At 39.5% G+C, this 25,675-nt stretch overlaps 4 protein-coding genes across 4 annotated transcripts; 1 reads left to right on the top strand and 3 right to left on the bottom strand.

Annotated features, from left to right (window-relative positions):
- Window positions 1-761: 761 nt before the first annotated feature.
- On the top strand, window positions 762-8,272 carry LOC137792959 (ATP-dependent RNA helicase DHX15). Its single transcript, XM_068588807.1, has 14 exons — window positions 762-921; window positions 1,793-2,129; window positions 2,252-2,445; window positions 2,545-2,704; window positions 3,377-3,595; window positions 3,702-3,869; window positions 4,036-4,122; window positions 4,310-4,459; window positions 4,578-4,686; window positions 4,782-4,973; window positions 5,999-6,121; window positions 6,751-6,941; window positions 7,099-7,268; window positions 7,826-8,272. The coding sequence occupies exons 1-14, from the start codon at window positions 857-859 to the stop codon at window positions 7,941-7,943; spliced, it is 2,283 nt and encodes a 760-aa protein (XP_068444908.1). The 5' UTR covers window positions 762-856; the 3' UTR covers window positions 7,944-8,272.
- A 1,309-nt stretch (window positions 8,273-9,581) lies between these two features.
- Window positions 9,582-12,759, bottom strand: LOC137793328 (solute carrier family 22 member 7-like). The gene is made up of 9 exons (XM_068589419.1): window positions 12,379-12,759; window positions 12,149-12,252; window positions 11,892-12,046; window positions 11,634-11,802; window positions 10,830-10,953; window positions 10,552-10,661; window positions 10,181-10,395; window positions 9,910-10,018; window positions 9,582-9,792 (listed from the first exon to the last, which is right to left on the bottom strand). The coding sequence occupies exons 1-9, from the start codon at window positions 12,757-12,759 to the stop codon at window positions 9,582-9,584; spliced, it is 1,578 nt and encodes a 525-aa protein (XP_068445520.1).
- A 3,605-nt stretch (window positions 12,760-16,364) lies between these two features.
- On the bottom strand, window positions 16,365-20,066 carry LOC137793218 (solute carrier family 22 member 7-like). Its single transcript, XM_068589241.1, has 10 exons — window positions 19,686-20,066; window positions 19,141-19,244; window positions 18,606-18,760; window positions 18,307-18,475; window positions 18,096-18,219; window positions 17,890-17,999; window positions 17,179-17,393; window positions 16,984-17,092; window positions 16,668-16,874; window positions 16,365-16,398 (listed from the first exon to the last, which is right to left on the bottom strand). Exons 1-10 carry the CDS (start codon window positions 20,064-20,066, stop codon window positions 16,365-16,367), a joined length of 1,608 nt encoding a protein of 535 aa, XP_068445342.1.
- A 2,164-nt stretch (window positions 20,067-22,230) lies between these two features.
- On the bottom strand, window positions 22,231-25,622 carry psmd5 (proteasome 26S subunit, non-ATPase 5). Its single transcript, XM_068589002.1, has 10 exons — window positions 25,434-25,622; window positions 24,682-24,826; window positions 24,486-24,599; window positions 24,277-24,405; window positions 23,926-24,035; window positions 23,646-23,788; window positions 23,367-23,558; window positions 23,115-23,224; window positions 22,870-23,010; window positions 22,231-22,722 (listed from the first exon to the last, which is right to left on the bottom strand). Exons 1-10 carry the CDS (start codon window positions 25,604-25,606, stop codon window positions 22,465-22,467), a joined length of 1,515 nt encoding a protein of 504 aa, XP_068445103.1. The 5' UTR covers window positions 25,607-25,622; the 3' UTR covers window positions 22,231-22,464.
- Between the last annotated feature and the right edge of the window lie 53 nt (window positions 25,623-25,675).

Raw genomic sequence — 25,675 nt, 5'->3', positions numbered from 1 at the left:
TGTAATATGTAGCTTGTCAATTAACACCGCACGTTTTGATGAATTCATCATTATCCATTTGTGGGACATAAACCTGGTGCTTTGGGGCTCCAGCTGATCATCTTCCACAGTTGGTTATGTATGTTAATGCCTATCAACACGCCAGACCAACAGGTGGCGATAATGTTATTTTTGTTTTCACAGCTGCTGTAACAACCCCCCCCCCCCCACACACACACACACACACACCATATAACCCAAAACCCAAAACCAAGTTATCTCCTCTCACTTAATTCTCGGTGATGATAAATTATATATTTGAAAATATGCAAATTGATGTGGGATAATGACAGTGATATGTTGCAAAGAATGAGAAGTGTACAACTATGGGATTCATCAATTGAAAACATGGAGAACTGAATGGGAGAAGACAAAACTCTTCTCTTCTCGAGAAGCAAACTCAGGGAAAGCAATATTTTATATCGAAATGACAAAGAGATAGAGAGAGTTGGAAGTTTTTTTGGAACGTATTTGACCCGATATTCACACAAAGAGAGCATTTTAGAAATGTATAGGATAATGTAAAATAGTACATGTTATGAGTTGCCTTGCAGGACTGGGATGGGGAGCTGATAAACCTAACCTTAACCCCTAACTTTTTGTCAGTTTAAGGCGAATGGGACGGGACCCATCCCGGACACTGTAGGAGTTAACAGTCTCCAAAAGGTGGCAGTAGTGCGACGCTGAAGATGCAACACCCGTTGAGACCTAGAGAAGAAGAAGAATAAGTTAGCTTTTGGGTAGCTTGCCTACCGTTTGCCCATTAGAATTCTGTCACCGTTAATACATTTAAAAATAAACAAATAATTTGCTAAAGATGTCCAAAAGACATCGCCTGGATTTGGGCGATGACTACTCCTCCACGAAGAAGAGGTCTGAAGGGTACGTGGAGCTCCACGGTTAACGTATCCGCTTTAACAAGTTATGTACAAGCTAGCTAACTATTAGCTAAGGCTTGTTGGTTTGGCTAATAGCCACCATTGGTTTATAACGAAAACCGATACAATATAGCCACAGCTCGTATTCATTTTAGCTCTGGTCTTTGCCATTCTGAATGTTCTTCAGATACAGAGTTATAAATGCACTGCGTCTTGCTCCATTGTGTAATAACTTTATGCAGGTGAGCTAATAAGTACGGCGGTAGTGCTCAAACGTAACCATCACCATTGATGCACGTGTGTGTTTGTGGCTTAAGTGCTCACTTAGAGGGTTGCTGACAACCTTTGCCAGCTTAAATATATTTAACGTTAGCAGACTGGTTTGGTTCTTGGACTAATAACCTAATATACTGTAAGAAATGATTCCCTTAAGAACAACAAACCATACTCTTATGTGTTAGCATATCTGCTAACCGAAAGTTATTGGTCTTTTCTTACCCAGAGCCCAACCTCTATTATTTAAGGGTAGCTAGGCCAAGTCATTCATTTACTAATTTCCCTCACGTACAGTAAAGTTACACCTACGTTATGTGAAGGTTATGCTGTTCAACTTTATTGGCAACTGCTTCAAAGATACTGTTATTCGTTATTCTGAAGGGCTAAGATGTACTGTTGGGATTGTGTTACAACAACTTCAGAGTTAAACGTTCACCATCTCTGCTGTTCATATCATGTCATATAAACACAGCTAAATGAATACGTATCCTTTGCAATTGCTGACAGCAGTATAGTCAGGAAATTGCAAGGTAGCTTTTTAATTATTTATTTTACTTTGGAGTATTTTTAATCATCATACCCTGCCCCGATGTTTTCAGGAGAGACCGTGACCGTGACAGAGATCGTGAGGACCGCTCCAGGGACAGGGATCGAGATAGAGATCGAGATAGAGACCGGGACAGAGACCAAAAGCCCTCTAGTCTCCCGGCTATCAGCACGGCACCCGTGCCATGCTTAAACCCCATCAAGCAGTTGGCTATGCAACAGCAGATCAACCCATTCACCAACCTGCCACACACACCACGCTTCTACGAGATTCTGAAGAAAAGGTTACAGCTTCCAGTGTGGGAGTACAAGGAAAAATTCAGCGACATCATCACAAGTCATCAGAGCTTTGTCCTTGTTGGAGAAACTGGCTCTGGAAAGACAACACAGGTCTGATATGAAATAAATCAGCCAGTACCATATGTACCAGCATAACCAGTATGATGTCTCAATGTTGCTTAAACATGTGTTTTCTTTTCAGTCTGAATTTATTGCAACTTTTCAATCTTTAGATCCCACAGTGGTGTGTTGACATGGTGAAGGGCTTGCCTGGGCCTAAGCGGGCGGTAGCTTGTACTCAGCCCAGGAGAGTGGCGGCTATGAGTGTGGCTCAAAGAGTGGCAGACGAAATGGATATCATGCTTGGACAGGAAGTCGGCTACTCTATTCGATTTGAGGACTGCAGCTCTGCTAAGACTATACTCAAGTAAGGGATTTAGGTCTTTTAAAAGCGCAAAGCAACCAGTCTCAGTTGTTTTGATCCAGAACGTCTCAATCTAAAAAAGCATGCCTGTAATTTCTTTAGGTACATGACAGATGGTATGTTACTAAGAGAGGCTATGAATGACCCATTACTGGAGAGATATGGCGTAATCATTCTGGACGAGGCCCACGAGAGAACTCTGGCCACAGATATCCTAATGGGAGTACTCAAGGAGGTGGTGCGTCAAAGACCCGATCTAAAGGTAATAGCTCACTTTTAATTAATGAAAATAAGGCATAATCATGCCTTATTTTCTACACCAAGGTGCTTTACTAAATTGGTAAGCCAATAAGAAGATGCATCTTTGTGCAAAACACAGGCCCAAAGTATGGTCGCTAGCCCCCCCATGGGTTTACATTTGTGAATTAAAGGGCTGTACCATACAAAGAGCTAACTCTGGCACTTTCTGATGTAATGAAATGGAAATATTAAAGAGGACTGGGATGTAAGTCCATGGTAGGCACAATAAATTAATCAGCAATTGTGCCAAGTCAATCACATTACCATTTTTTAGATTTAGACACTTGATCACTGTTCAAGAGAAGGTGTATAATAAATACAATATAAAACAAATGCTGAACAGCTCAGACTGGGGACAGTGAGGCAGTTTACACAGATTTGCAGAAAGGCAGGACTTCGTTAAAAAAAGAAACATCTTCTATAAATAAGAACTTTAGAAATGTGCATATTCTTGATCAACAAATCTCGTAAAAAATATCTACCAAGTCTGTTTTATTTACTGATATGATTAAAGGTGGTGTGGATCTGCAGGCACTAATCAAACCTTTTAGCCTCTGACGTATTGGCGTCAAAATATAACAAATACAAGTTGTAAAAAACAATATTTACAATAAAGTTTTTCCATCATACACAGGTGATCGTCATGAGTGCAACGCTAGATGCCGGAAAGTTCCAGGTGTACTTTGACAACTGTCCTCTCCTGACTATCCCTGGGCGTACACACCCTGTAGAGATTTTCTACACTCCCGAACCAGAGCGAGATTACCTTGAGGCAGCGATTCGGACTGTGATCCAGATTCATATGTGTGAGGAAGAGGAAGGTGACTGTCTTCTCTTTCTCACTGGCCAAGAGGTAAGACTTGTGACACTTGCATTACTCCAGTCCATTTTGATTCTCTTTTATACACGCATTGTTCCTTTTCCTAAACACACAAAGCTGAATCTAATTTTTCCTTCAGGAAATTGATGAGGCCTGCAAGCGGATTAAGCGTGAGGTCGATGACCTTGGACCTGATGTCGGAGACATCAAAATCATTCCACTGTATTCCACACTGCCACCACAGCAGCAGCAAAGAATCTTTGAGCCGCCGCCTCCAAGAAAGCCTAATGGGGCTATAGGAAGAAAGGTACATTTTAACTAATAGAAGAGATACATTTACATTTAAAGTGGGTGGTGAAACAGATTAATTTATGCAATTTTACTCCATGGGTGGCTTTACTTTATGTGTCCATTTGTTCTTACTTAGCAGAATTTGATAATTAATATCTGAGAGCCCTTTGCTTCATCCACAGGTTGTGGTTTCGACAAATATCGCAGAGACCTCACTGACAATTGATGGTGTGGTGTTTGTCATCGATCCTGGATTTGCCAAGCAAAAGGTGGGCTTAGTGTAACTCACCCCACTGGATCTTTGGTGCATTTAATCCTGTTTGTAATGTGGTACAACATAACATTTTGTATGATACTAGTAGGCAGACACAGACTGTTTTTATTTGGGTTTAGTGGTTCCTCGATATCTCAAGGCAACTACTTTAATTTAATATGCCTTAAAATGTGTGTGTCCAGGTTTACAATCCCCGTATCAGAGTTGAGTCTTTGCTCGTCACGGCCATCAGTAAAGCTTCTGCCCAGCAGAGGGCAGGTCGAGCCGGCAGAACACGTCCAGGGAAATGTTTCCGCCTCTACACAGAGAAGGCCTACAAAACAGAGATGCAGGTAAGTGACAGTTACAGACTCACTTAGTTCAGGTCGTTTTAAGAATGAATACATGCATCTTATGCACATTCATGACATTTTTTGTTGTTTATTAACATTGTATACACCCCCACTCCAGGATAACACATACCCGGAGATTCTACGATCCAACTTGGGATCTGTTGTGCTCCAGCTGAAAAAGTTGGGTATTGATGACCTTGTGCACTTTGACTTCATGGATCCACCAGGTCAGTTGGTCTTTATTAGTTGATAAAACATTTTTATTAATCTCCACGTGAGCACAAGTCTCTGACTTTTCTATCGCTTTCTTCCCTTTCTGCAGCTCCTGAGACACTGATGAGGGCCCTCGAACTGCTAAATTATCTTGCAGCTCTCAATGATGATGGTGACCTGACGGAGCTGGGCTCCATGATGGCAGAGTTTCCTTTGGACCCCCAGCTGGCTAAAATGGTCATTGCCAGCTGCGAGTTTAACTGTTCGAATGAGATCCTTTCCATTACTGCCATGCTGTCAGGTAATGCCCAGGACTGGGCTGACATCTTCCTTGCCTTCACATGGCCAAATCTCTTGGGTTTAATCACAATACTACTCACTGGTAGTTTAAAAAAAAAAGTGGTGGCAGGACTATTATTCATAGATACTATGTGTGTTAATTTAGTATTACGTTTATTTTTACATTTTAATTCCCATGAACGTCTTGTTTGTGTTTCCGTAGTAGGATGTTAGTAAAAACAAATCAACTCAATTTAATTCCAAGAATTATTTCAGTTTAAACTGGTTGGCAACATCAACTGGGAAAGTAACAAATTTTAAGCACACTGTGAGTTGCAGACCAAAATTTTAAACAAATAATTTTATTTAGTTCTAAACAATGCTTTGTAGGGATCACATTGTAATCCCGATAATCCTTATTATTTGAAGAACATAATCTGCATGACATTTTTTTTTCTAGCCATGGAGACCCAACATGAACACTTATGTCATCATTAAAAAGCCTTTTTTCACTCTGGATAAACATTTTAAAGCTCTGTTTTAATTTTCTAATAATCCAGTTTTTTTCCCGTGTTTCATCATCAAAGCACATGGATAGGGCAGGCACCACTAAATGTTTTTCATATTCATTCGTAAATCTGAATTTTCTTTTCAGTTAAAGAATGGTTTGTGAATTGTACCTATAATTGTTATGTCTAATGATCTGCTCTTTTAGAGGCCTATGCCTTATCTCTTTATACTGAAAAGCAAAATTTCTGAATCTTGAAAAGTAAAAACATTGCTGGTGTCCCTAACACTTTGTAGTTGTGTGGAAACTCTTGTTTTACAGATGTGGTTAAATGACCCCCTCTCTACGAGCTAATAGCCATTACAGTTGGGAATGACCATGAGAAAAGACTGCAGCCCCCTTTGATAGAGCTTGTGGTCCTGCCCTGTCCCAACGCAGTGTCAAGTGCCCTAGCATCATAGGCTTTGCTCCATTTTTCTCTGAATATTTGACTCATCCCTATGGGTGGCTTTGTTGGGGCCCATACCAACCTTGTTTAGTCCCACAGTGTTTTGTCCGCCCCACGGAGGCTAAGAAGGCGGCAGACGAGTCCAAGATGAGGTTTGCTCACATCGACGGAGACCACTTGACGCTGCTCAACGTTTACCACGCCTTCAAACAAAGTAAGCCGTTTAAAAGATCAGACTTAAAAATTGGATATGCGTCCAAAATAAGCCATGGATAAGCCATGTTTTATTAGAAATATCATCATTTATTTGTATGCAAAATAACCATTGACAATAGCAAAAATTTTAACTTTTTGACTGTTTACACTGACTTTGAAACAGTTGAAATAATTTCTCATGCTGTCAATTATAGTTTTCAGAAAACATTTAAATGCTGGACTTTAGATCTCTCTATTCTCACATAGATATACATTGGAAGTTTAGGATTTTAACATCACGCTTGTCTGAGTTGTACCGTGGACTTCAAAACTTGTTGTGGTGTCACAAAATCATGCTCATACATACATTCTTAAGGCCGTGACACACCTGTAGTCTGTAATTGTCATTCAAAAAGTAAAAATATACAATCTAGGGCTGTGGATACTGTGTATATATATGCTGTTATACCACATGCATGAAACAAAGCAATGGTTGTCTACCATTTCATTCACACCCTCCCGCTCACCACTTAGCTTCTTTCCAAATGACCATTGTGTAATGATAGTGTATTGAAATGAGATGAAGATGAAAAACAAGGAGCGCCACTTTTTAACCAAAAGTCTAAATTATGTTCGTACTTTTTCCAGACCACGAGGCTAACCAGTGGGCTTATGACAATTTTGTCAACTACCGTTCACTAATGTCTGCTGACAACGTGCGGCAGCAGCTATCCAGGATCATGGACCGCTTCAACCTTCCCCGCCGTAGCACAGAGTTCACCAGCAGAGATTACTACACCAACATCCGCAGAGCACTCTGCACCGGCTTCTTCATGCAGGTAAATACAGATTAGCAAATGTTTAAATAGTTCTTTGGTGAACTGATCTAAAGATGTCATTCATTATGGGTTTTGCAGGATGTAAGTAGACGTTTGTGTCCCTCTATGCCTGTGGAAATCTACATTTTAGTAATATATATTCTTTGTAATCCTCCAGGTGGCTCACTTGGAGCGCACAGGTCATTACCTCACAGTCAAAGACAACCAAGTGGTCCAACTGCACCCATCTACAGTCCTGGACCACAAGCCCGAGTGGGTGCTCTATAATGAATTTGTCCTCACCACCAAAAACTACATCCGCACGTGCACAGACATCAAACCAGAGTGGTATGTGTGCAAAGATTTTAACTTTTTGTAATACAGGTTCATCAAGCAAAGCAAGGAATCTTTGTCTGTATGTATGGTATGTGCTATGCTTATTTTGATAACCATTCATCCGATCCACTTTAAACTTTGCTGTTAGATTGTAGGAGACTAGAGGATGTGCATTGTCAGATTTTGTGCAATTTAGACACGTGACACCATACCTGCAAACTTGTCGCTTTGAATTCAAAATATGTCATTCACATGATTCGTGTAGATCTGAAGAGTTTTTTTTGGGGGGGAGGCGGCAATCAGCGTTAAGATGTCTACAGCGTCTTAGTTCTGAGTAACAGCAACTTGGGTTATCATGGCTGGTGTATTGCTGAAGACCCACAGAAGCACGGTTTCAAGTGGAAAGTTGTTTGTATGTTGAGTGGACGTATGAGTGGTTCTCGAAACACCAGGGGCCAAGCATTTGGTCCGTTCCGAACAAGCATGTTTTGCACGACACTGCCCTGAGCTTTGATTGTACATGATCTCCCCCGACAGATTTATTCATGGTCTTTTCTCTTCTTTTACAGGCTTGTGAAGATTGCACCCCAGTACTATGAAATGAGTAACTTCCCACAATGTGAGGCAAAAAGACAGCTGGAGCGGATTGTTGCCAAACTAGAGAGCAAGGAATATTCCCAGTACTGAACAATAGCCAAGAAGTGTCCTGGAAACAACTTGGTACTTTAGTTTTAGACCTTTCTCTATCATTGTATCTTAATGTTTAAAATTGGACATTTAGATTTTTATATTTTGTTTGCTTTTTGTTTTGTTTTTCCCATTGATGTTAATTCTGTAACTAAATGTATTGTCAGATGGAATATCAGCAGCAAATAGTAGACTTGACTGTAAAGATTTTCAAAAGGAGTTTCAGAAACATGTCATTTAGATGTGGTTGACTTTTCTTTAGGGGATTGCGGAGTCATAAAAAAGATGTGTGCTTGCTTTGTTTCTTTAATAAAGGAGCTTTGATTTAATTTATGTGTACATATTTATTGGTAACGCCTGTTATTCTAGAGGTAGTGTTGTCCCTAGAGGAGTATTTAGTCGGATTTGTTGAAATTTGCATGACAGACACATTTTAACAGTTCCTCAGAGTAGTTTATAATCATTCAAAACACGGGGTATAGTACCACCACTGTTACACAATACTACAATTTCAGTATGTTTAATATCTTAACGGTGTCATATTTTTCACATTTTCTTTTAATTGTAAAGTGCTATATAAATGTTGTGAAAGTATTGAAAACCTGAATCCATGGAGATATACAATTGGCACTTATTCACAAACTGCCTTCAAATGGACCGCCAGGATTTCTGTACAGTTGAGGTGTCACAACTACAAAAAATCATTTCACAGTATTCCTTGTAAACGTTCTTAATGTGTCACAGTGTATTTCATGTTGCAGTGTATGTGAGAGCTGACCGGAAGTAAACATGCCCAAGCTGATGCCTGGAAACGCAATTCCATTGAAATGTGCTATATATCCAGACATGCAGCATGATAAAAAATAAACGTGTTAAGCAACATTTAAGAGTAAACATGTTCTAGTAGAAACCCAAAATACAAGCACAAACCCTGGAAATTAGCATAATATCTACTTTACTAAATGTATACTATACATATGGGCTTTTTCAAAGTTCTTAGCCACTTTATAACAGTTCAAGAAAAATGTGTTGAATTACCTAATGTGATAATGATGCACTGCACATGTATAATAATCTAATCTGGTTAAGGAAAAGGAATTAGTTCCTAAGCACTTTTCATTCTTATCACAGGGATATCGACCTTGAGAGTCGGAGCGATCACAAGATAAAAACTTAGAGATGAATAACAAGACGGAAAGAAATAACACTTTAATGTCAGATCTTTCTTTTTTTTGCAAATCTTGCCTTTTTAAAACACTGCTTTTTTGAGTTTTTTTATTTGTTCAAAGAAAAAACTTTTCAAATGAAACAATCTGAGAAAGGAACATCATTCTTCACTGCTCAGTAAGTAACTTGTGGAGCATAACTTTGTTATAAATCAACATGAACAAAAAAGAATGGAAACCACTACGTTATACCACCTAAGATGCTTTTTTATTTCATGTCAACATTACTACTACAAATGTAAGTGTTAAAAGAGCACAGACCTTCCCAAATATACTTTGAACCAAGTAATATCAATGAAAAACTGAAGAAAATACTACTTCAAGAATAAACAGAACATGAAGTTGTATGTAGGACATCTCTTCTTTTTAAAATTAAAACAGCTTGACTGAATATGCTCTGACACCAGAGACACTATCGCTGCTGTTCAATATCCTCTATGGTCTCTGGCAGGCATTGGTTGCGTGTCTCTGAAAGCATTCTTGCAACTATTCCCCCCAGTACAGCCACAGAGCACAGGACGACCTGGGGCAGGTCCTTCCACACCTCGTCCAGTAAGAGAATCAAAGGAGTCACAGATACACCGACTCGAGCCATGAAGGAGTTGTAACCCATACCATTCTGCCTAAAACAACACAGAGGACGCACACTTTAGGGCTCTAAATTACGCTTGAATTACTTTTAGGTAGAATAAAAAGCATATTTATGTCATAGCAATGTCCTGCAGTGTTGATATAGTTACCTTATTACAGTGGGATAAAGCTCAGAGCTGTACAGTACAATAGTTGTAAAGGATGCTGAAGAAAATCCTTTTCCAATGATTGCCACCACTGTCCTGGCAGGAGACATATCTGAAACAGATATTAAGATATCAGTGATAAAGGTATTGCTTTTGTGGTTGCAGTCATATAATCCTTCCATTGTGAAAAATGACTAATCGCTGTTACTAAAACATTTACAAATATATACCTAAAATGTAGGCCCTAAGTCTGTTGACATCAATGACTGCTTACATTGAGGTATGAAAATGTTGATTCCAAGACAGATGCCAGCCATCAGCAGACTTCCCACTTCAGTGCTTCGCCTGCCTATCTTATCCAGTAAATAGTAAACTACCACTTTGGCTGGGATCTCGATTAAAGCATAGGCAAACTGAGTGAGGTAGATATTGAGCCCAAAGCCGGTGATGTTGAAGCTGATGCCATAAAATGTAGTTGCCACGCAAAACCTGACGGAAGAGAGAGTGGACACTAATGAAACCAAAGTGCTACTGTATTTTGATACAATAAGAATGATTCACCTTCATTGTTGTTATTCATTGATCCAAACACAAGACATTTTACAACCTGAAATCATTGAGCACAATGGCATTGCGAATACAGACCACACTGTCCCAGTACGCAGTGCCAGTTTCCTCATGTTGGGTGTTCGTATCAGATCGAAGTACGAATGAGTCCGATCTCTCTTCTCTGTCACAACAATAGACGATAGTGTCTGAAAGAATGCAAAGCAGCATTACTCTTTTAACCATGTGGTCATAATGTAAAGGATTAACATCTGTAATAATGTATTTGAAAACTGACTGCTTGTAATCTGGAAGATTACAGGCCCAAGACTTCATTGTTGCTTTTTGCTCAATCTCTTTATCTGGAATATGCCAACCTCTGTTTTAAGCGTGTCAATTTGTTCCGCTGTTCCGTTCATCTTGGCACATTTTTTCAAATACATCTGTGCTTGCTCTAGCTTTCCATTGGCAATGAGCCATCTTGCGGACTCCGGCATCCACCTAATGTTAAAAGAAAACATTTTTAATCTCATGTGTTGCATTGATTCATTGCATGTGTACAGAGACGAGAAGCAGGCTACAATGGTCTGGCGACCTCACCTTTTTCTAACTCCACATCCTCAGATTTGTTTTTACTTTTGAAATTTGCAGTCTTAAGGCACAACTAAGCTACTGTGCAAAAAAAAAAAATCAATTAAGTGTATCATTGACTCTAAATACCATGATATCCACAACCTGCCCCCATACAGAATCTGGGCTTTATAGAAAGCAACAATTATGGTGGTGACAATTTACTCTTTTAAGAGCACAGCCATTAGAAAAATATAGGAACAATGTGTTCCTCTCCTCTTTTATTCAATCCTATCGGGACATGGATGAAACAAATCTTAAACATGGCAGGAAATAGGGGAAAGGGATACCAGGTTGTAAGATTATAGTAATTTATAATATTTTAATTATTTATGTCTAGACCGTTGCATCCTAGTAGGCTCTCAAATGGTGGCTGCCCTTGATTTTGTCCTCAACCTCGATCTTTGATTTTAAACCGGAAGTAAACTTTTGATAGTTTTTGATAGTTGAAACACTGTCTGGGCAAATGTCGGGCACATAAACACTATGTCTCCAGGACTCATGTTAGAGGACTTCTGTTTGACTAAAAGATCTGAGCTATTGAGTCCTACCTCCAAGTGATAATGGCCAAGGTTAGAGGTGAGGTAACGCTAATAATCAGCCACCGCCAATCAGTCACAAAATAAGCAATAGCTGCAAAAACTGCACTCCCAAATGTCCAGGATAAGCTGTCGATGACTCCAACCAGTTTCCTGTGCTCGATGTCCACCCACTCCACACCTGCATAAAACAAACACCTCACATTGCAGGGAGGAAAACTCAACATGATACAGAAAACGTGCAAAACAGTAATTTAAATATATTATTACTAATGACTGTTGAGACAATGAGGATGCCGGTAATGCAAAACCCAGTGCAAAACCGCAGCACTGCAAACATCACGTAGGATGTAGAAAAAGCACTTGCGACAGCCATGAGCATTCCTGACACATTCGACACCAGCAGCATGATCCTTCGGCCAAACCTACGGAGAGTCAGACAGTTTCCAAATTTTAGTTTTACTAATTGGTTGAAACATTTGATAATCAAATTAATAGCTGAATGTTAAGGAGCCGAGCTGCAAAACCTGTCACTCAGACTTCCAAAGGTTACGGCTCCGAACATCACCCCGACAAAGAAGATGGTAGCAGTGGCTTTGTTTTTCCCTCTTCTATCACACACCAGGTCCCACTTTTACAAACAAATACAAAAAAAGCGACTTCATGACATGAGTAACATCTCCCTAATGGTGAACAAGCACATTTTATTTTGTCAGATTATTATTTATTTTTTTAAATGACAAGAAGTAAAGGTTACCTGTGAGGTCAGAGTAGACTTGAAGGTGGTGTTATCGTACACCCATCCATTCTGGCATGGCACTGAGTGTAGATCACTCATGTTGGAGGAGTTGAGCAGCAGGTGATATTGAGGCTCTGCAAACATCTCACAGGAGTTCAGTCTCCCATCCTCTTTGACTGGAATACTTACAGTAAGCCTTTCGGCCTGGGATAAATTCCTAAAAAAAACTCTGTCATCCAGAGAGCTGATGTCGCAGTGGTGAGAAGGAACAGCAGCTATAAAGTTGTTCAGCATAAAGTGGCAGGGAATTGTGAAGCGGCCCATGAAATTGATCACAATAATCATTTTCTGAAATCTTCCAAATCCATTAATGTCGGCTAAAATGTTCTCAAACTTCATGGTGGCCTCTCTCTGTGTAAAATCCTTTGAAACTGAGAGAAGAAAAATCCTCAAACGTGCATGCCTTCACACTAAAAAGAAGTAGAAATTACACTTGACAACCTTTGGCATTTCTCTTACCCAGAGAAAAGTGGTTAATATGTTACCTCAATGAACCATTATCTTTATTCTGTCTGAGTGTGAAGCGAAGTAAGTAACCATGAATCAGTAGTACATTAAGGCAACACAAAGAAGTTCAAGTTGTTTAACCCCAGTTAAGCCTCAGACATTTTCCCCAAAAATTCCAAATGGTTTTCTATACCCATACTAAATACAGAATATCTTCTCAACGACAAAGGCTATTTGAATAATTTCACAAAGTCTAATATACATAAAATAATTGTGGAACTAGTTAAGAGGATAATATAGCAGTATATGTGTTATTGTTTCATTGGTTGATGATAGAACACAGTAAAGAAAAAAAAGAAAACAAATTCCAGAATGTATTTCCTCCTTTTAATTATGCATATCGTGGCTATAAAATAGCACTGTGGGTTATCAGTATCTCTGCAAAATTTGACTTTGATTAAGCTAAGTTCAATATTTTTAGTAATTCATTTAGTACACATTTCGTGTATCGTAAGTTTAGATCCACTGAAAGCCAAAATGCCCTAACTTTCTTCCTGGAACTTGAACAGTTCTGGTTGACAGAGGGGCTCGACTCAAGCAGCTGCAGCCAATACATACCGAGCAAGGCCACGTAGAGCATTGTTTCATCCATAAGTAAGTCATCTTTCAGTTTATGAAATGTGGTTAATATCTTGCTGAGGCTTTGTCTCACAGTGGTTTTGGCGCAACTGGTGGATCCCGTAGTTCGTAAGCTTTCCAGCCAATCTGTGTGGCATCAAGCTGGGGATCAAAATAATGATATTGTCATAACTTGGGGAGCTTTCTCAAGTCACTTTCGAGTCCTTCATGTCATATTTATGGTTTATGTTAATATTTATAATTGAATTATGTTATTAACATGTCAAATTGACTCATATGCTCTTGTAAGGCCAAGCGTTTGCCGTTTTCTTTGCTATGTCACATCAGTGACTCTGGTATTGATTCATGGGAGTAGGAGGACCTGGAGAGTGAGGAAGAGCTCCTAATAAAGAATTTGGCTGCTGGGGCTCATTGAATGTTTGGATTACATTTAAAATGAAAGCTCTATAATAGACAAATATTTTGTGAAGAAAAGAAGCTGACAGCCTCCAGGGAGAAAATGGTATGCATTTTTTAAATTCATTTTAACCCAACTTCTCATTACAATTACAGCCAATATGTTTTAGCAACTTTATTGACAACTTCGATCTTTTACTTATTTACTTTTTACTCAGGAAATCTAATCCAACTATAGGTTTTTCTAAAGTTGTTATCATCTATTATTGTTGCAGAAGTGTTCCAGCCTAATGCAACCATCAGCCTCTTTTGTTCAAGATGAAATCAATAAATTTTATTACATTTTTTAAATAAAGACTACAACGGATTGTTAGGTTTGCAGAGAGAACTATTGGTTCCAGCCTGCCCTCCATCCTGGACTTGTTCACCTCCAGAGTCAGGAAGCGGGCTGGAAAGATCACTGCAGACCCGTCACACCCTGGACACAAGCTGTTCCAACTCTTCACCTCTAGTAGGCGCTACAGACAACTGTACGCCAAAACCACCAGTATGTGTAAACACACATGGCCAATAAAGCTGATTCTCATGAATGATGAATGATTTTTTCCTGGAAGTTCAATCACGGTGTAGCTGAACTGTGTGAGATAAATGTTCACAACAAATCCAGTGAGATTTAAACTAATGGCGTGTAGTACGAACAGGGACCTATTCCACATACGTGGTTTACTCATATAGCTGGATAATTTCCAGGATAAGATGACGTAGATCAGGATTTTAGGTTCCACGAAGCCAGTTTAGATCAGTCACTATGGCGAGACATCAAAATCCCCTAAACTGGTACGGAGCAAGTTTAGTGAAATTTCACTGGATAAGCTGGCCACTCCCACCCAAAAAGCAGCTCCCTTTCTCATTGACGAAGGAGCGATATTAGTTTTATATTAGTTTCATAGGGAGAGAGTTCTTCCAAATCACCAAGATCCGTTCTCACATCATCATGACTTCATACGATCCCAATCGATTCTGCCGACAAGAAGTCATTTATGTACAACACCTTCTGGAGCTTCTTTTCTCCCTTCTGAAGTGGAGCGGGCATGCGCAATTATCCTGAGGACTGACGTCTGGTTCCAATGAACGAGACCATTTGAGGATCAACCTTCCTGGAACCGACATATGATGTAGTCAATCATCTCGTTAGGTTAAGCTGGATAATAGGACATTTGATCGACTTTGTTGAACCACGTACGTAAAATAGGGCCCGGGCCTATTACAGACTGACAGACAGGCCGGTATCTGCAACAGGTCAAAAGTTAAACTGCTGCTCCACAACAGTGAGCAAGGCACCTATATGGTTACACAACTGTACTTTGTGGTACATAACAAAAATAAGTTATCTTACATTGCATTGTGAAATGAACCGAACTGGAATATGAAACAATCTTGCCGTGAGTCAGTGAATCATCACACCAGTTCCACGAACAGCTGTGTTCAAGTTGTCGTCTGTTTTTAAAGTTTGTCTTTCTCAGGTTGAGTAATTATACACGGCATCTACAATGGACTGAACCGATGAAACATATTTTTTAAAGATTTTAAAGACGAACATCTCAGGAGTCAGTAGTTTGGACTTGCCTTCTAACTACAAGCCTCATACGTCCACCATTCCTCTCACGCGCGTTTATTTCTTTGATCTCATTGTTTGGAGCTGTCATTCAGGATATCAGCTGCTCTGATCAGCGGGTCTCTTCTCTCCAATAATACATTCATGTTGCTGTTACGTACGCCACTACACCTCCCCATCCCCGCCCAGTAAAATATTGTGTTAATAATATTTTTTTCTTCATCCTTCTCTCCTGATTGAAGTTTATATAATACTGCCAACGGGAATTATTGCCACTGCTGGACAGCAACAACAAACAACAAGATGATGTTTAGGGTTCAGCAGGAGGTTCTAAAATAAGTAATCTGAGCAAAAAAATAATCACATTAATAATTATGAACATCTATCTACATTTAACACGTGAATGAACCAGGGACAAAGAAACAATGACAGTACCTATTTGTTCTATCGGCACTTAAAAGCGACAACCTGAAGGGCTGAACGCGTTACATGTTGCAGGGGTTTTAGTCTCGTTGAATGTTTCCATAACTTAGGGACTTCTGTTGTTTACAAGACAGCGTAACAATAAAAATGCTACAAAGCTGCTCAGCGCAGGTTGTTAGAATCTGGCCACAGACATTGTCCTAGTGTTCATTTACTGTGATGCTTGTTTTTTCTTCTTCTGGCTTCTTCTATATTGTTTGTGTTCCATTTGTGCAGAAAATCATTGAGACAGTACACCTTTTGGATATGTTAGATTATTGGTTTTAGTGTTTATTGGGATTTTCACAGTATTATTCCGACTTAATACATAGCATAACAAATATACTGTGAACACGCAGAGTATCACTGATCAATAATGTGATTTCTATTGAATCTCCTTGTTCCTCATGGATTGTCCCCTGCAATAAAGATAGAACTTAATTAATAGTCATATCATAAAGTCATTTCAGTTCAGGAGACATGAACAGCACTCTTTGACCCCTGCAAATCATTAAAACGTGTCAATTGATTGTCAAAGATGTGTAAACTTTGAATGTTCTAGAATGACCCATAACCGACTTCCTTTCATGGGGTCGAATGAATTATTCTTTAGAAAGTTCAGTGAGGGGGCTATTCATTTACAGTAGCTTGAATATTAAAATGCTTGTAATCTTCCTTTCCTTGGTACCTTGGTTTCTCAACATCCTCGATGCTCTCTGGCAGTCGGACGTTTAATGTTTCAGGCAGGAGCCCAGCCACTAAACCGGATCCGACTGCCACCGTACAATAAATGACAGCAGGGAGGAGATGCCATTGGTCCTCCAATAGCATGACGAGTGGAGAGATGGACACGGCAAGCCGTGCCAGAAACGAAGTGAAGCCCAAACCATTCTGTCTGAAGAAGCAAAGCACAAAGGTTACCTGTAGTTACATGTGGCCACAGCAGGAGAAGATCTTTGTCTTTGGTGGAAAAAAAAGGTTAAATAAATGTATTGTTAACTAACCGTAAAACTGTAGGAAAGAGTTCAGTTGTGTAGAGGAAGATGATTGTGAATGAAGCTTCTGACATGGATTTTCCAAAGAGTGCCACAATAGTACGAATAGCCCACTTCTCTGAGGGAAGATGTTTAGATATTTAATAAAGAACATGCAAAGATATGTTGGCAATTTTTCTTGAATTAGAGTTAAATAAAAACAACCTTTTGCAACAAATATGTTGATGAAGAGACATAGGCCGGTTAAAAGCAGGCTTCCAGCCTCACCCAACCTTCTACCAAATTTATTCAGGATGAAATACACAGAGATCTTCAATGGAATTTCAATGGCTGCAAATACGACTTGTGAGAGGTATGGGTTTAGTCCAAACCCGGTGATATTCAGACTTATCCCATAATATGTAAATGCAACTCCACACCTATAATGGAAAAACGTATTGAAACTTTTAGTCCAGACGTGATCATTTTGACTTTGACTTTGGCTGATTTCAGTTTAGTTGCAAACAGACAGCAGTCATTTTAGCCTCACAATTACATAATATTTTGGTATCATCAATCATCCTTTAATTATATACCACATCGTATATTATATGAAATGTATTCCATTAACATGTACGTCATAATACATTTATTAACAGAGTGATAATGGTCAATATTTAACATTTACAAACATTTGATTAATGTCCTTAGTATCTTAATAAATAGTTCAACATTTTGGGAAACATGCTTATTTGCTTTCTCTCCAAGGGTTAGATACCATTCAACTAGACTAGCCATAAATAGCAAATCCTAGGATAAATGCTGGAAACAGGCGGACACATCCAGCCTGGCTAGACCTGCAGAAAGACAGCAAACAAGCATATTTTTCAAAAAATATTACTATCCTTTAACCCATCTCATGCAATTGCCACTTACCAAACTATTCCCAAGCATATAGACATTTTCCTAATTTTGGGTGTTTTGAAAAGATCCACAATGGTGTGCTTCTTATTGTCAGTTTCACCTTCTGTGTATTCCAGTAATTCCTATTAGAAAGCAAAATGTTTATTTGCAACCTTTCCACACTTGACCATAGTCTTCCATTACTTTGAGATTGTCAGTAAACCAATGTTAAACTCTACCAATTGTGTGATGGTGTTCATGAACTTCGTTTTTTTGTTCATCTTCGCACATTCCATTAAATAATGATGAGCAGCTTCTGTCTTCCCGTTTGCCAGGAGCCATCTCGCAGACTCTGGAATCCACCTGAAGCAACAAGCGTGGTGAGTTGAGTGTCTTCCGATAGGATTGAGCTTTTTATGCTGCAAAGTGTAAAATATGAAATTTTAATACCTCCAAGTCATGACAGACAGTATCAAGGGGGAGGTCACTGCCACAATGAGCAACCTCCAATGATTTACATTGTATGCAATTCCAGCCAGAATCAAGCTTCCAAGTGTCCAATCCAGACTTGTGATTACACTAGAAAAGGTCCTGTGTTCAACACCACACCATTCAACATCTGGAGGAATATCAGCACAGATGAAAAGTCAGATTAAAATGTTTCCACGTTTAGTTTCTTTAAACCAAATGTGAATAACGACTAAAAATATTGTATTTTCCTCATCTTACAGGTTTGGAAGCTTACTTACTTAGAGCAATAGAGATGATACTTATTCCGGCAAGTGACATTCCTGTAAAAAACCTTAAGATGACAAATGTTACATATGTTGGGCAGAATGCACTCAGGACTGCAAACGTCAAGGTCGTCAAATAAGACACCAACAGCAGCGGACGTCGGCCAAACCTGTAAAAACATGAAAAGAAAATGTTAGATAGAGTTAAACTAAATCGTATTCTCAATTCATGAGGTAGAGCATCCTTTGCAAATGGTTCTCCACTTTGTCTTAAATTGCATTACTTTAGTTTATTTGACTTATTTATGTTTCTCTCATTGCATTGGGGCTCTCTTTTTCTATTAAGGCTATATTACTCTCTGTTTGCTAAGAGGAACATTTTCTTCTTATCATTATTGTCTTTTACATAACTTATGCATGCTGAGATACCCCTGATTTATACATATTAGTTTAATATTTCAGACTTTGAAAAGTTTCTCAATAGCCACAAAATACAGTGACGTTTTAGGAATATAGAGGACATAATGTGTCTTTTCTTTAACAATCTTACCTGTCACTGAGAAACCCAAACAACGGGGCTCCACACATAACACCAATGAAGAAAATGGTGGCTGTTGCCTTGTTCAACCCTTTTCTGCTGCACACGAGATCCCACTGCAAAGAAAGCAATGAACACATTTAAACTAGAGATCCCCTTGCGATGGACTCATACCAGCTCGGGCCAGAGGTGTGAGGAGCTCCAATGGTACCTTCCTCACCTCTAGTTTCTGATGCCGTTACTCAAACCACATCCATCTTCAAACTCAACCTTGATTTTGATGCCAACTACACATATTTTCAAAAGTTGTGACTTTGTCCTGCACGGTTGCAATGCTTGGCCACAGAAATTTGTCCAAGCAGCTGATTGTCATAAGTCATTTTGCAGCTGTTTATCAATGGAAGTGGACATTTTCCCCCCTTTTTGCATTTTCTTTAAGAAATTAAACCACAAAGGATGCTAACAAACATTTGATTAAAAGAAATATGGGGAACATAATATTGATCACAACATAACCAACATGAAAGAATACTGTCATGTACATTGAAGACACTTACCTCTGTTACCAAAGTAGATTTAAATGTGCTGTTGTCATACACCCATCCGTTCTGACACTGAACAATAACTGCATCCTCGCTGCGGTTCAAGCCTGACAAATGTTGATATTGGGGCATTAAAAACATCTGACAGGAGCTCGGAGTCCCATCCTGCACTGCTGGCACACCAACAGACAGTTTCTGTTCCTGGGTTAAATTCCCAAAGATGCCTCCATCATCTGGAGCAATGAGGTTGCAGTGGTGAGAGGGAACAGCTGCCATGAAGTTATTCAGCAGGAAGTGACATGGCAGAGAAATACGACCGATGATCTGAATCAAGATTAGCTTGATTTGGAATTTTCCAAATCCGTCAATTTCGGAAAGTATGTGGTCGAATTTCATCGTGCTACTGTGCGGTTAGTCGTCAGGCAGCAAAATGTTCTGACAGTGAGGTGAGGAAAGATGACATACGGATAACAAGATACATTTACTCGCAACATGTAAATCATTATTTTGCTTAGCTATGTTGGAGAATTAATCACTCTAGGTTAAAAAAAATGTTTTGCATGAGGCTTTTACACTTTGGACACTAACACTGAATGGTGGTGATGAAAATCATACAATTGAAAAGCCAAATGACCTCCAGAAGACTAAAGTGGAAGAAGAACAACTACACATAAGACCCTGGAGCCAATAAGCTCACATTTGGCCTGTACAGGTTGCCAGCCTATATCGCAGGGCACCGCAGTTGCACCTTACACTTAGGGGCAAGTTAGAGTCATCAATTAACCTGTTGCATGTCTTTGGGCTGTGGGAGAAAGCCAGAGAAAACCCATGCTCTAGGGGAAACATGTAAACTCCTCACAGAAGGGTCAGTCTTCCTAACCTGAGGAGACATAATACATAATATTGAATATGAATACATTTACATAGTCACATTTATGTAATTATTATATGTAATCAAAATAGCATCATTTAAAATCATAATATGCAACATTTTGTTCCAGGAACGTGGTAATAAAAACATAAGATTAGATTTGATTAGCCTGAACTTTTGACAAGAAATGCAATGATGCAATGTCATCTTTCCATTCAAAAAGTATTAACTTCAAAATATGAATATGAATTGCCTATTTTAGGAATAACATATATAATTTATTGGACTACAAATATATATTACTTTTATGTTGACGCTGGTTACGGTGGGGCTACTTCTTATTACTTTATATTTTGGGTAAAGTAGCTTGTGAATTTACTACCAGGGATCAAAAACTATGAATAGATCATTTAAAATGACTTCTCATCTTGTGAAAAAGACGTTCAAATCAGTGAATAAAAAGAATAAAATAAATACACAATTGTACACAATATTTTTTTAATGTAGTCTTGTGATGTTGCAGGAAAGTGCTGTCCCATTCATGTTTACACCAGTTCAAGTCCTCACAGCCTCTCACACTCAACCACTTAGCAGCTGACATCAGTGAGTCCCTGAGGGTTCAGGGCTTGAGGGTTTAGGGTGGAGATTCAAATTTGGTCTTTGTCTGACGTCCAAATTATTGTGAGCAGAGCCAACTGCTGCTCTCTAGTGGACGTGATGAGTAACAGTTGAAACTCAAACCCAGTCAGACCCAAACACTATGTATAGCTACTGGGTCTTTGTATCACAATCTTCATAAATAGTGTATGGCATTAATACATCAAAATAAAAATCACCTTTCATTTTGGAATAACGTCTGAAAATTATACGACTGAAAAGAAGTCATGAAATGAAATGATTTGTCTATGAAATGTCAAACTCAGTGTCTTGGGATAATCAAACATGCTTGGGAAAATCCTGACCCATAATGTATGTAATATATCCAGGTTTATGCTGATAAAATGTGAAATATTGTTGTCCTCACAGGACACTGTCACTTCCAAAGAACCACTCACATAAACATAGAACTGAGTTTATTGGTCAAAAAAAAATAAATTAAATTGCTGTTTTGATACACGCACCAACCTCCTTTTCTGAAGCCAATGCAGAAGTGTCTCAAAAGCTGCATTCTATCTATTGACCAGCAGGGGGCAACTCCTCCGGTTGCAAAAATAAATCAGATTGTATAAAAGTCTATGTAAAAAATAACTCCTAACTTAATTCATTACCTCAGTAAACATAGGTTTATGGTCTCAAAAGCTAGTTTCAAGTCTTCTTTAACACAGCACGATGTTATTTTAATAAATGATGTATTTAGAGTAAACTAGACGAGAGACCGTGGTATGCTTGAGGGCGGGCTTACTGTGATTGACAGGTCGCAGACGCTACCAGAACCTCATTCTGCCGCATTCCAAATATGTAAACTTCCGTTCATCTGGTGCAGAAAAAACATGGCGACAACCGGAATTCAAGATGGCGAACGGCAGTCCACAAACCAATAGGTGGGGCCACGATGAGTAGATCCACTTCTTATATACAGTCTACGCTTTGAAAAACCTTCAAGGAGTGGAATTTGAAACTGCAAATCACTTTTTCAGGGCCAACATTTTGCGATCCTTGTGCCAAACACAAGAAGTAAACACACACATATTTTGTCACACTCCATCCTCTTTAATACAAAAAAACATCCTATTTAGTAAACAAAAATAACTTGGACACAAAAAATGTCTGAAGGATTTGGAGAGCGGAAGAAGTAGATGTAGAAGGCATTTGAAGGAACATGTTTACATCTTGTAAGCCTCGTCAGTTAGCGCTCAAGTAATTGGTAAAACCTTAGTCGCTAAAACATGTGTAAACGTATCACGTGAACCTTGAACATTTGACTCAGTCTGCTCCTTCTGTGCAGACTGTGGCCACAGCTGTAACATAGTAAGGTCCCTCTCTGAGATAAGTCTTCAGACGAATGTAATACTGGCTGCCCAGTATCTCTGCTGCTGTTGATGAACCAACAAGTGACCCCACCAGCTCAAACTTAGCATCTTTGGCATCCTTTGTCCGACCCATTGAACGGTCCAAAACGAACTCCATGAAACTGGGAGTGCTGATCATTAACTTCTGACCCCACAGCTGAGTGGCAATGGCCTAGAAAACAGACACAGATAAAGATACAAATATTACTAGAGCAATATTGATGGTATCATACAAAAAATATCTACTTTTTTCTCCATAGGATATAAAAAGGTCATTAACACAGGTAGAAAATAAAAGGTAGTAGGAAAGAGGACTCACGGTGAATATCCGCAGAGCTCCACAGTGCAGCTCTGGGAACGGCTGAGTGCTGATATTACGGACCATGTCCATGGGCTGGTTTGACAAAAGATGGAACCAGGACTCGGTGAGGGCCAAGAGATCATCTGTCTGCTCCTCTGGCTGTGATACAACAGTAAACATCAAAAGATGTCTTTTTTAATTTTTTTTTAAAGACATTAAAAAAGTTATAGCAAAGAAAGTTCCTTATGTGTACACCAACATACCTGTAGTGTGAGAAGTTGCGATATGGCATCCAAGCTACGCACTCTGAGCTCTGTAGCTCCAAAGCTGGCAAGCTTGCTCATTCGTGTCAACGCGGCCTTGAACTTTTCTCCTGAGGACACACAAAGAGCCCAACACATCTATTTCCAAGAAATATTTACATTCGTATAGAGCCATTGCTCCTTTGTCACCTTTTGGCTTGTATTAAAAAAGCTGGGAGAACTACGGAAAAATCTCAAAGATAAGAAGCTAACCTGCTTTTTGAAGGACCTGCTTGCCCTCCACAGTCGATCCAAGCAGTCCTAAAGTGTCCAGAGCCACACCGGTCATTGCAGGGTCTGTGTCGAGGGCCATCTCAAACACCTTGTTCTGGAAGGCTGGGTAGGTTTCACAAACCTGCTGTGGGCTGTCCATCACGGCCAGCTTTCCAAAGAACTTCACCAAACCTAAAAATGAGTATTATTTCAAACTGGAGAAGTAAAGTGCCACCTGAATATAATATTTCTGTTTTGTTTTTTTTAAAAGAGACCCACCGGGAAGGTAGAGGGAGGAAACGGGGTCAGTCTCTGCTCCCCTAATCATGTTGGAAAGCTTGTCCATTATACCCTGCTGAGACAGATACTGCCGGCCATGCTGACTGAGGGCTAAAGTGGTCACCATCTCAATGGCTGTGGCTCTGGAGAAAAAGACAGATACAAGTTAACATAGTGATAGAAGTGCCAACACTTGCATAACAATATAGCATCTCTTAATTTGCAGCAACTACATTGTAATTTCCTCAAAACGTCTAAGTTATATAATTAATGTTAATACCTGATCAATAAATCGTCTCCTGTCAGTTCTCCAAGCAGTTGAGAAATGAAGCTGCTGTTGGCACAGTAACCGAGGGAAATGGGAGATACAGACGAGATTTCTACCACCAGCTGCAAACAGCAAGAAAACTCTTTATTAGGGAATCAATATGAGAGCTGTTTTACATAGGGATATTACTACACATTGCAGACAAACTTTAATATAACTGAATCTAAGTGCTCACATTCTCTCACAATTTCTTGTTATAATTATAACAACATCATCTTTTCCACCGATTCCACACTTTTAAAGAACAACAACTGTGTATCCCACACAAAAAACAAAACAAAGTGACACATGGTTTGAACGTACCTCGTATATTCTGTATCTGACTATGTCACTTGTGGCCATCACATCCTTCATAACTTTCAGCAGGTCGCTCTGAAACAACATGTCTAACCCAGCCTTGGAGTGACTCAGTTTGGCTAGAGACTTGATGGCCTAAGAAACAAAACAATGACTGTACCCACTGTAGATTTATTACAATGCTATGCAGGATATTATAATGCTTGCATAATCACCTGCTTCGCCACGGCCATGCTGTCCTCTCCGATGCAGTTGATCACTGCTCCAAGAATGTCACGGTGGTTCAGGATTTCAGTGGCAGCATCTGGGTGCTCCACCATTCTACCAATCTGGCAGTAAAAAGTAAAAACTTGGCAAGATCAATGGTTTGAATGTCATTAAAAGTGTGTGAGTGAGTGAGTGAGTGGTTACCTGTGTCACAGCCAGTATCTTAACCGTTTCATTAGGATGGGTTAGACCTGCCTGCAGCTCCACTCTGTAGTCCTGGGACAGGGACTCAGGGCTCACGGCCAATAGGATGCGTTCAAGGATTTCCACACACAGCTCGACCTGCTCCCTGTGAACACAGCTCACGTTAGTAACGTTATTTATGGCTGCGACTTTCCACATTTGCGTCAAATAGGTGAATAGGTAATTTGGTATCAATTACCAAAATCAATGTTGAGGAATTGTTGTGAAATTGAAAATCTGTACGCATTTGGACATTGATATGTTTTTATTGGTTGGCTTTGTCCCGCTTCCAGCACACAGCCCTTGAAATAAAGCGGTGACTAAGCAGTTTACGCTTCAATTTTTCTTTCACGTTTGTATTGGATGAAAAGTTTTTGCAGCAGAAATTCTCTCTTTGCATCTGCACAGGCAAGGATTTATTTTGAGTGACAGATAAAGTCCGCAATATGATGTTCATTCTCATAACGACGGAACATGCGTCTCTGTTCACATCTGCACTGTATCATTGTAAGACAGCTAGCTTACAAACAACTAGATCAGGTAGAAATACAACCTTTGCCAGCTCACGTTAACTCTGCATCTTACCTTATCGGCATATCGACGTATTAAGTAAGTAACTGTTGATGCCATTATTAATCAATACTGCCAGGAGAGTGACTCAGCAGTCAACAGCCAACATTTTGAACGTTGTGGGTATGCTGTGTCAAACCTACCTCTCATTTGAGTGCAGCAGAGAGAATATCACGTTGAAACGTTGTCCGCTCACTGAGTCTCTCAACGCGTTCAGAGGTATCGATAATAAAGCGGTTTTTAAACTCTGTAACTCGTCAATTGGATCTTCAATACCAGCGATTTCTGCCAGTAAACTCTCAATGGAAGCCGCCATGATTTTCAATTGTTTAGGCAACTCGTTAACTTCTTCGAAGTTGACATCAACGGTTGACATCCGACGTTG

Source organism: Clinocottus analis, unplaced genomic scaffold (assembly GCF_023055335.1).
Source record: "Clinocottus analis isolate CAN_PGR_092001 unplaced genomic scaffold, fCliAna1.0.p SCAF_22, whole genome shotgun sequence".
NCBI lineage: Eukaryota > Metazoa > Chordata > Actinopteri > Perciformes > Cottidae > Clinocottus > Clinocottus analis.
The sequence above is the reverse complement of the archived record's forward strand: the minus strand, read 5'-3'. Positions and strand labels throughout refer to the sequence as shown.

Bases quoted from the DNA above. Each gene is read 5' to 3' on its own strand.
- LOC137793328 (XM_068589419.1), bottom strand. From the start codon at position 12,759: ATGAAGTTTGAGAACATTTTAGCCGACATTAATGGATTTGGAAGATTT. The intron at 12,047-12,148 runs GTTTTGCAGCTC...GACTCTCCGTAG, and splicing joins TTTGGAAGTCTGAGTGACAG to GTTTGGCCGAAGGATCATGC. The intron at 10,954-11,633 runs GTAGGACTCAAT...TTTTAACATTAG, and splicing joins TTGGCCATTATCACTTGGAG to GTGGATGCCGGAGTCCGCAA.
- LOC137793218 (XM_068589241.1), bottom strand. From the start codon at position 20,066: ATGAAATTCGACCACATACTTTCCGAAATTGACGGATTTGGAAAATTC. The intron at 18,761-19,140 runs GTAAGATTGTTA...ATGTTTTTACAG, and splicing joins TTTGGGTTTCTCAGTGACAG to GTTTGGCCGACGTCCGCTGC. The intron at 17,093-17,178 runs GTTGTTTTTATT...ATCTTCCCTCAG, and splicing joins CAACATATTTGTTGCAAAAG to AGAAGTGGGCTATTCGTACT.
- LOC137792959 (XM_068588807.1), top strand. From the start codon at position 857: ATGTCCAAAAGACATCGCCTGGATTTGGGCGATGACTACTCCTCCACG. The intron at 4,123-4,309 runs GTGGGCTTAGTG...GTGTGTGTCCAG, and splicing joins CTGGATTTGCCAAGCAAAAG to GTTTACAATCCCCGTATCAG. The intron at 6,122-6,750 runs GTAAGCCGTTTA...TACTTTTTCCAG, and splicing joins TTACCACGCCTTCAAACAAA to ACCACGAGGCTAACCAGTGG.
- psmd5 (XM_068589002.1), bottom strand. From the start codon at position 25,606: ATGGCGGCTTCCATTGAGAGTTTACTGGCAGAAATCGCTGGTATTGAA. The intron at 23,559-23,645 runs GTGGGTCTCTTT...ACTCATTTTTAG, and splicing joins TTCCTCCCTCTACCTTCCCG to GTTTGGTGAAGTTCTTTGGA. The intron at 23,225-23,366 runs GTTAGCTTCTTA...GTGTGTCCTCAG, and splicing joins GCAGGTCCTTCAAAAAGCAG to GAGAAAAGTTCAAGGCCGCG.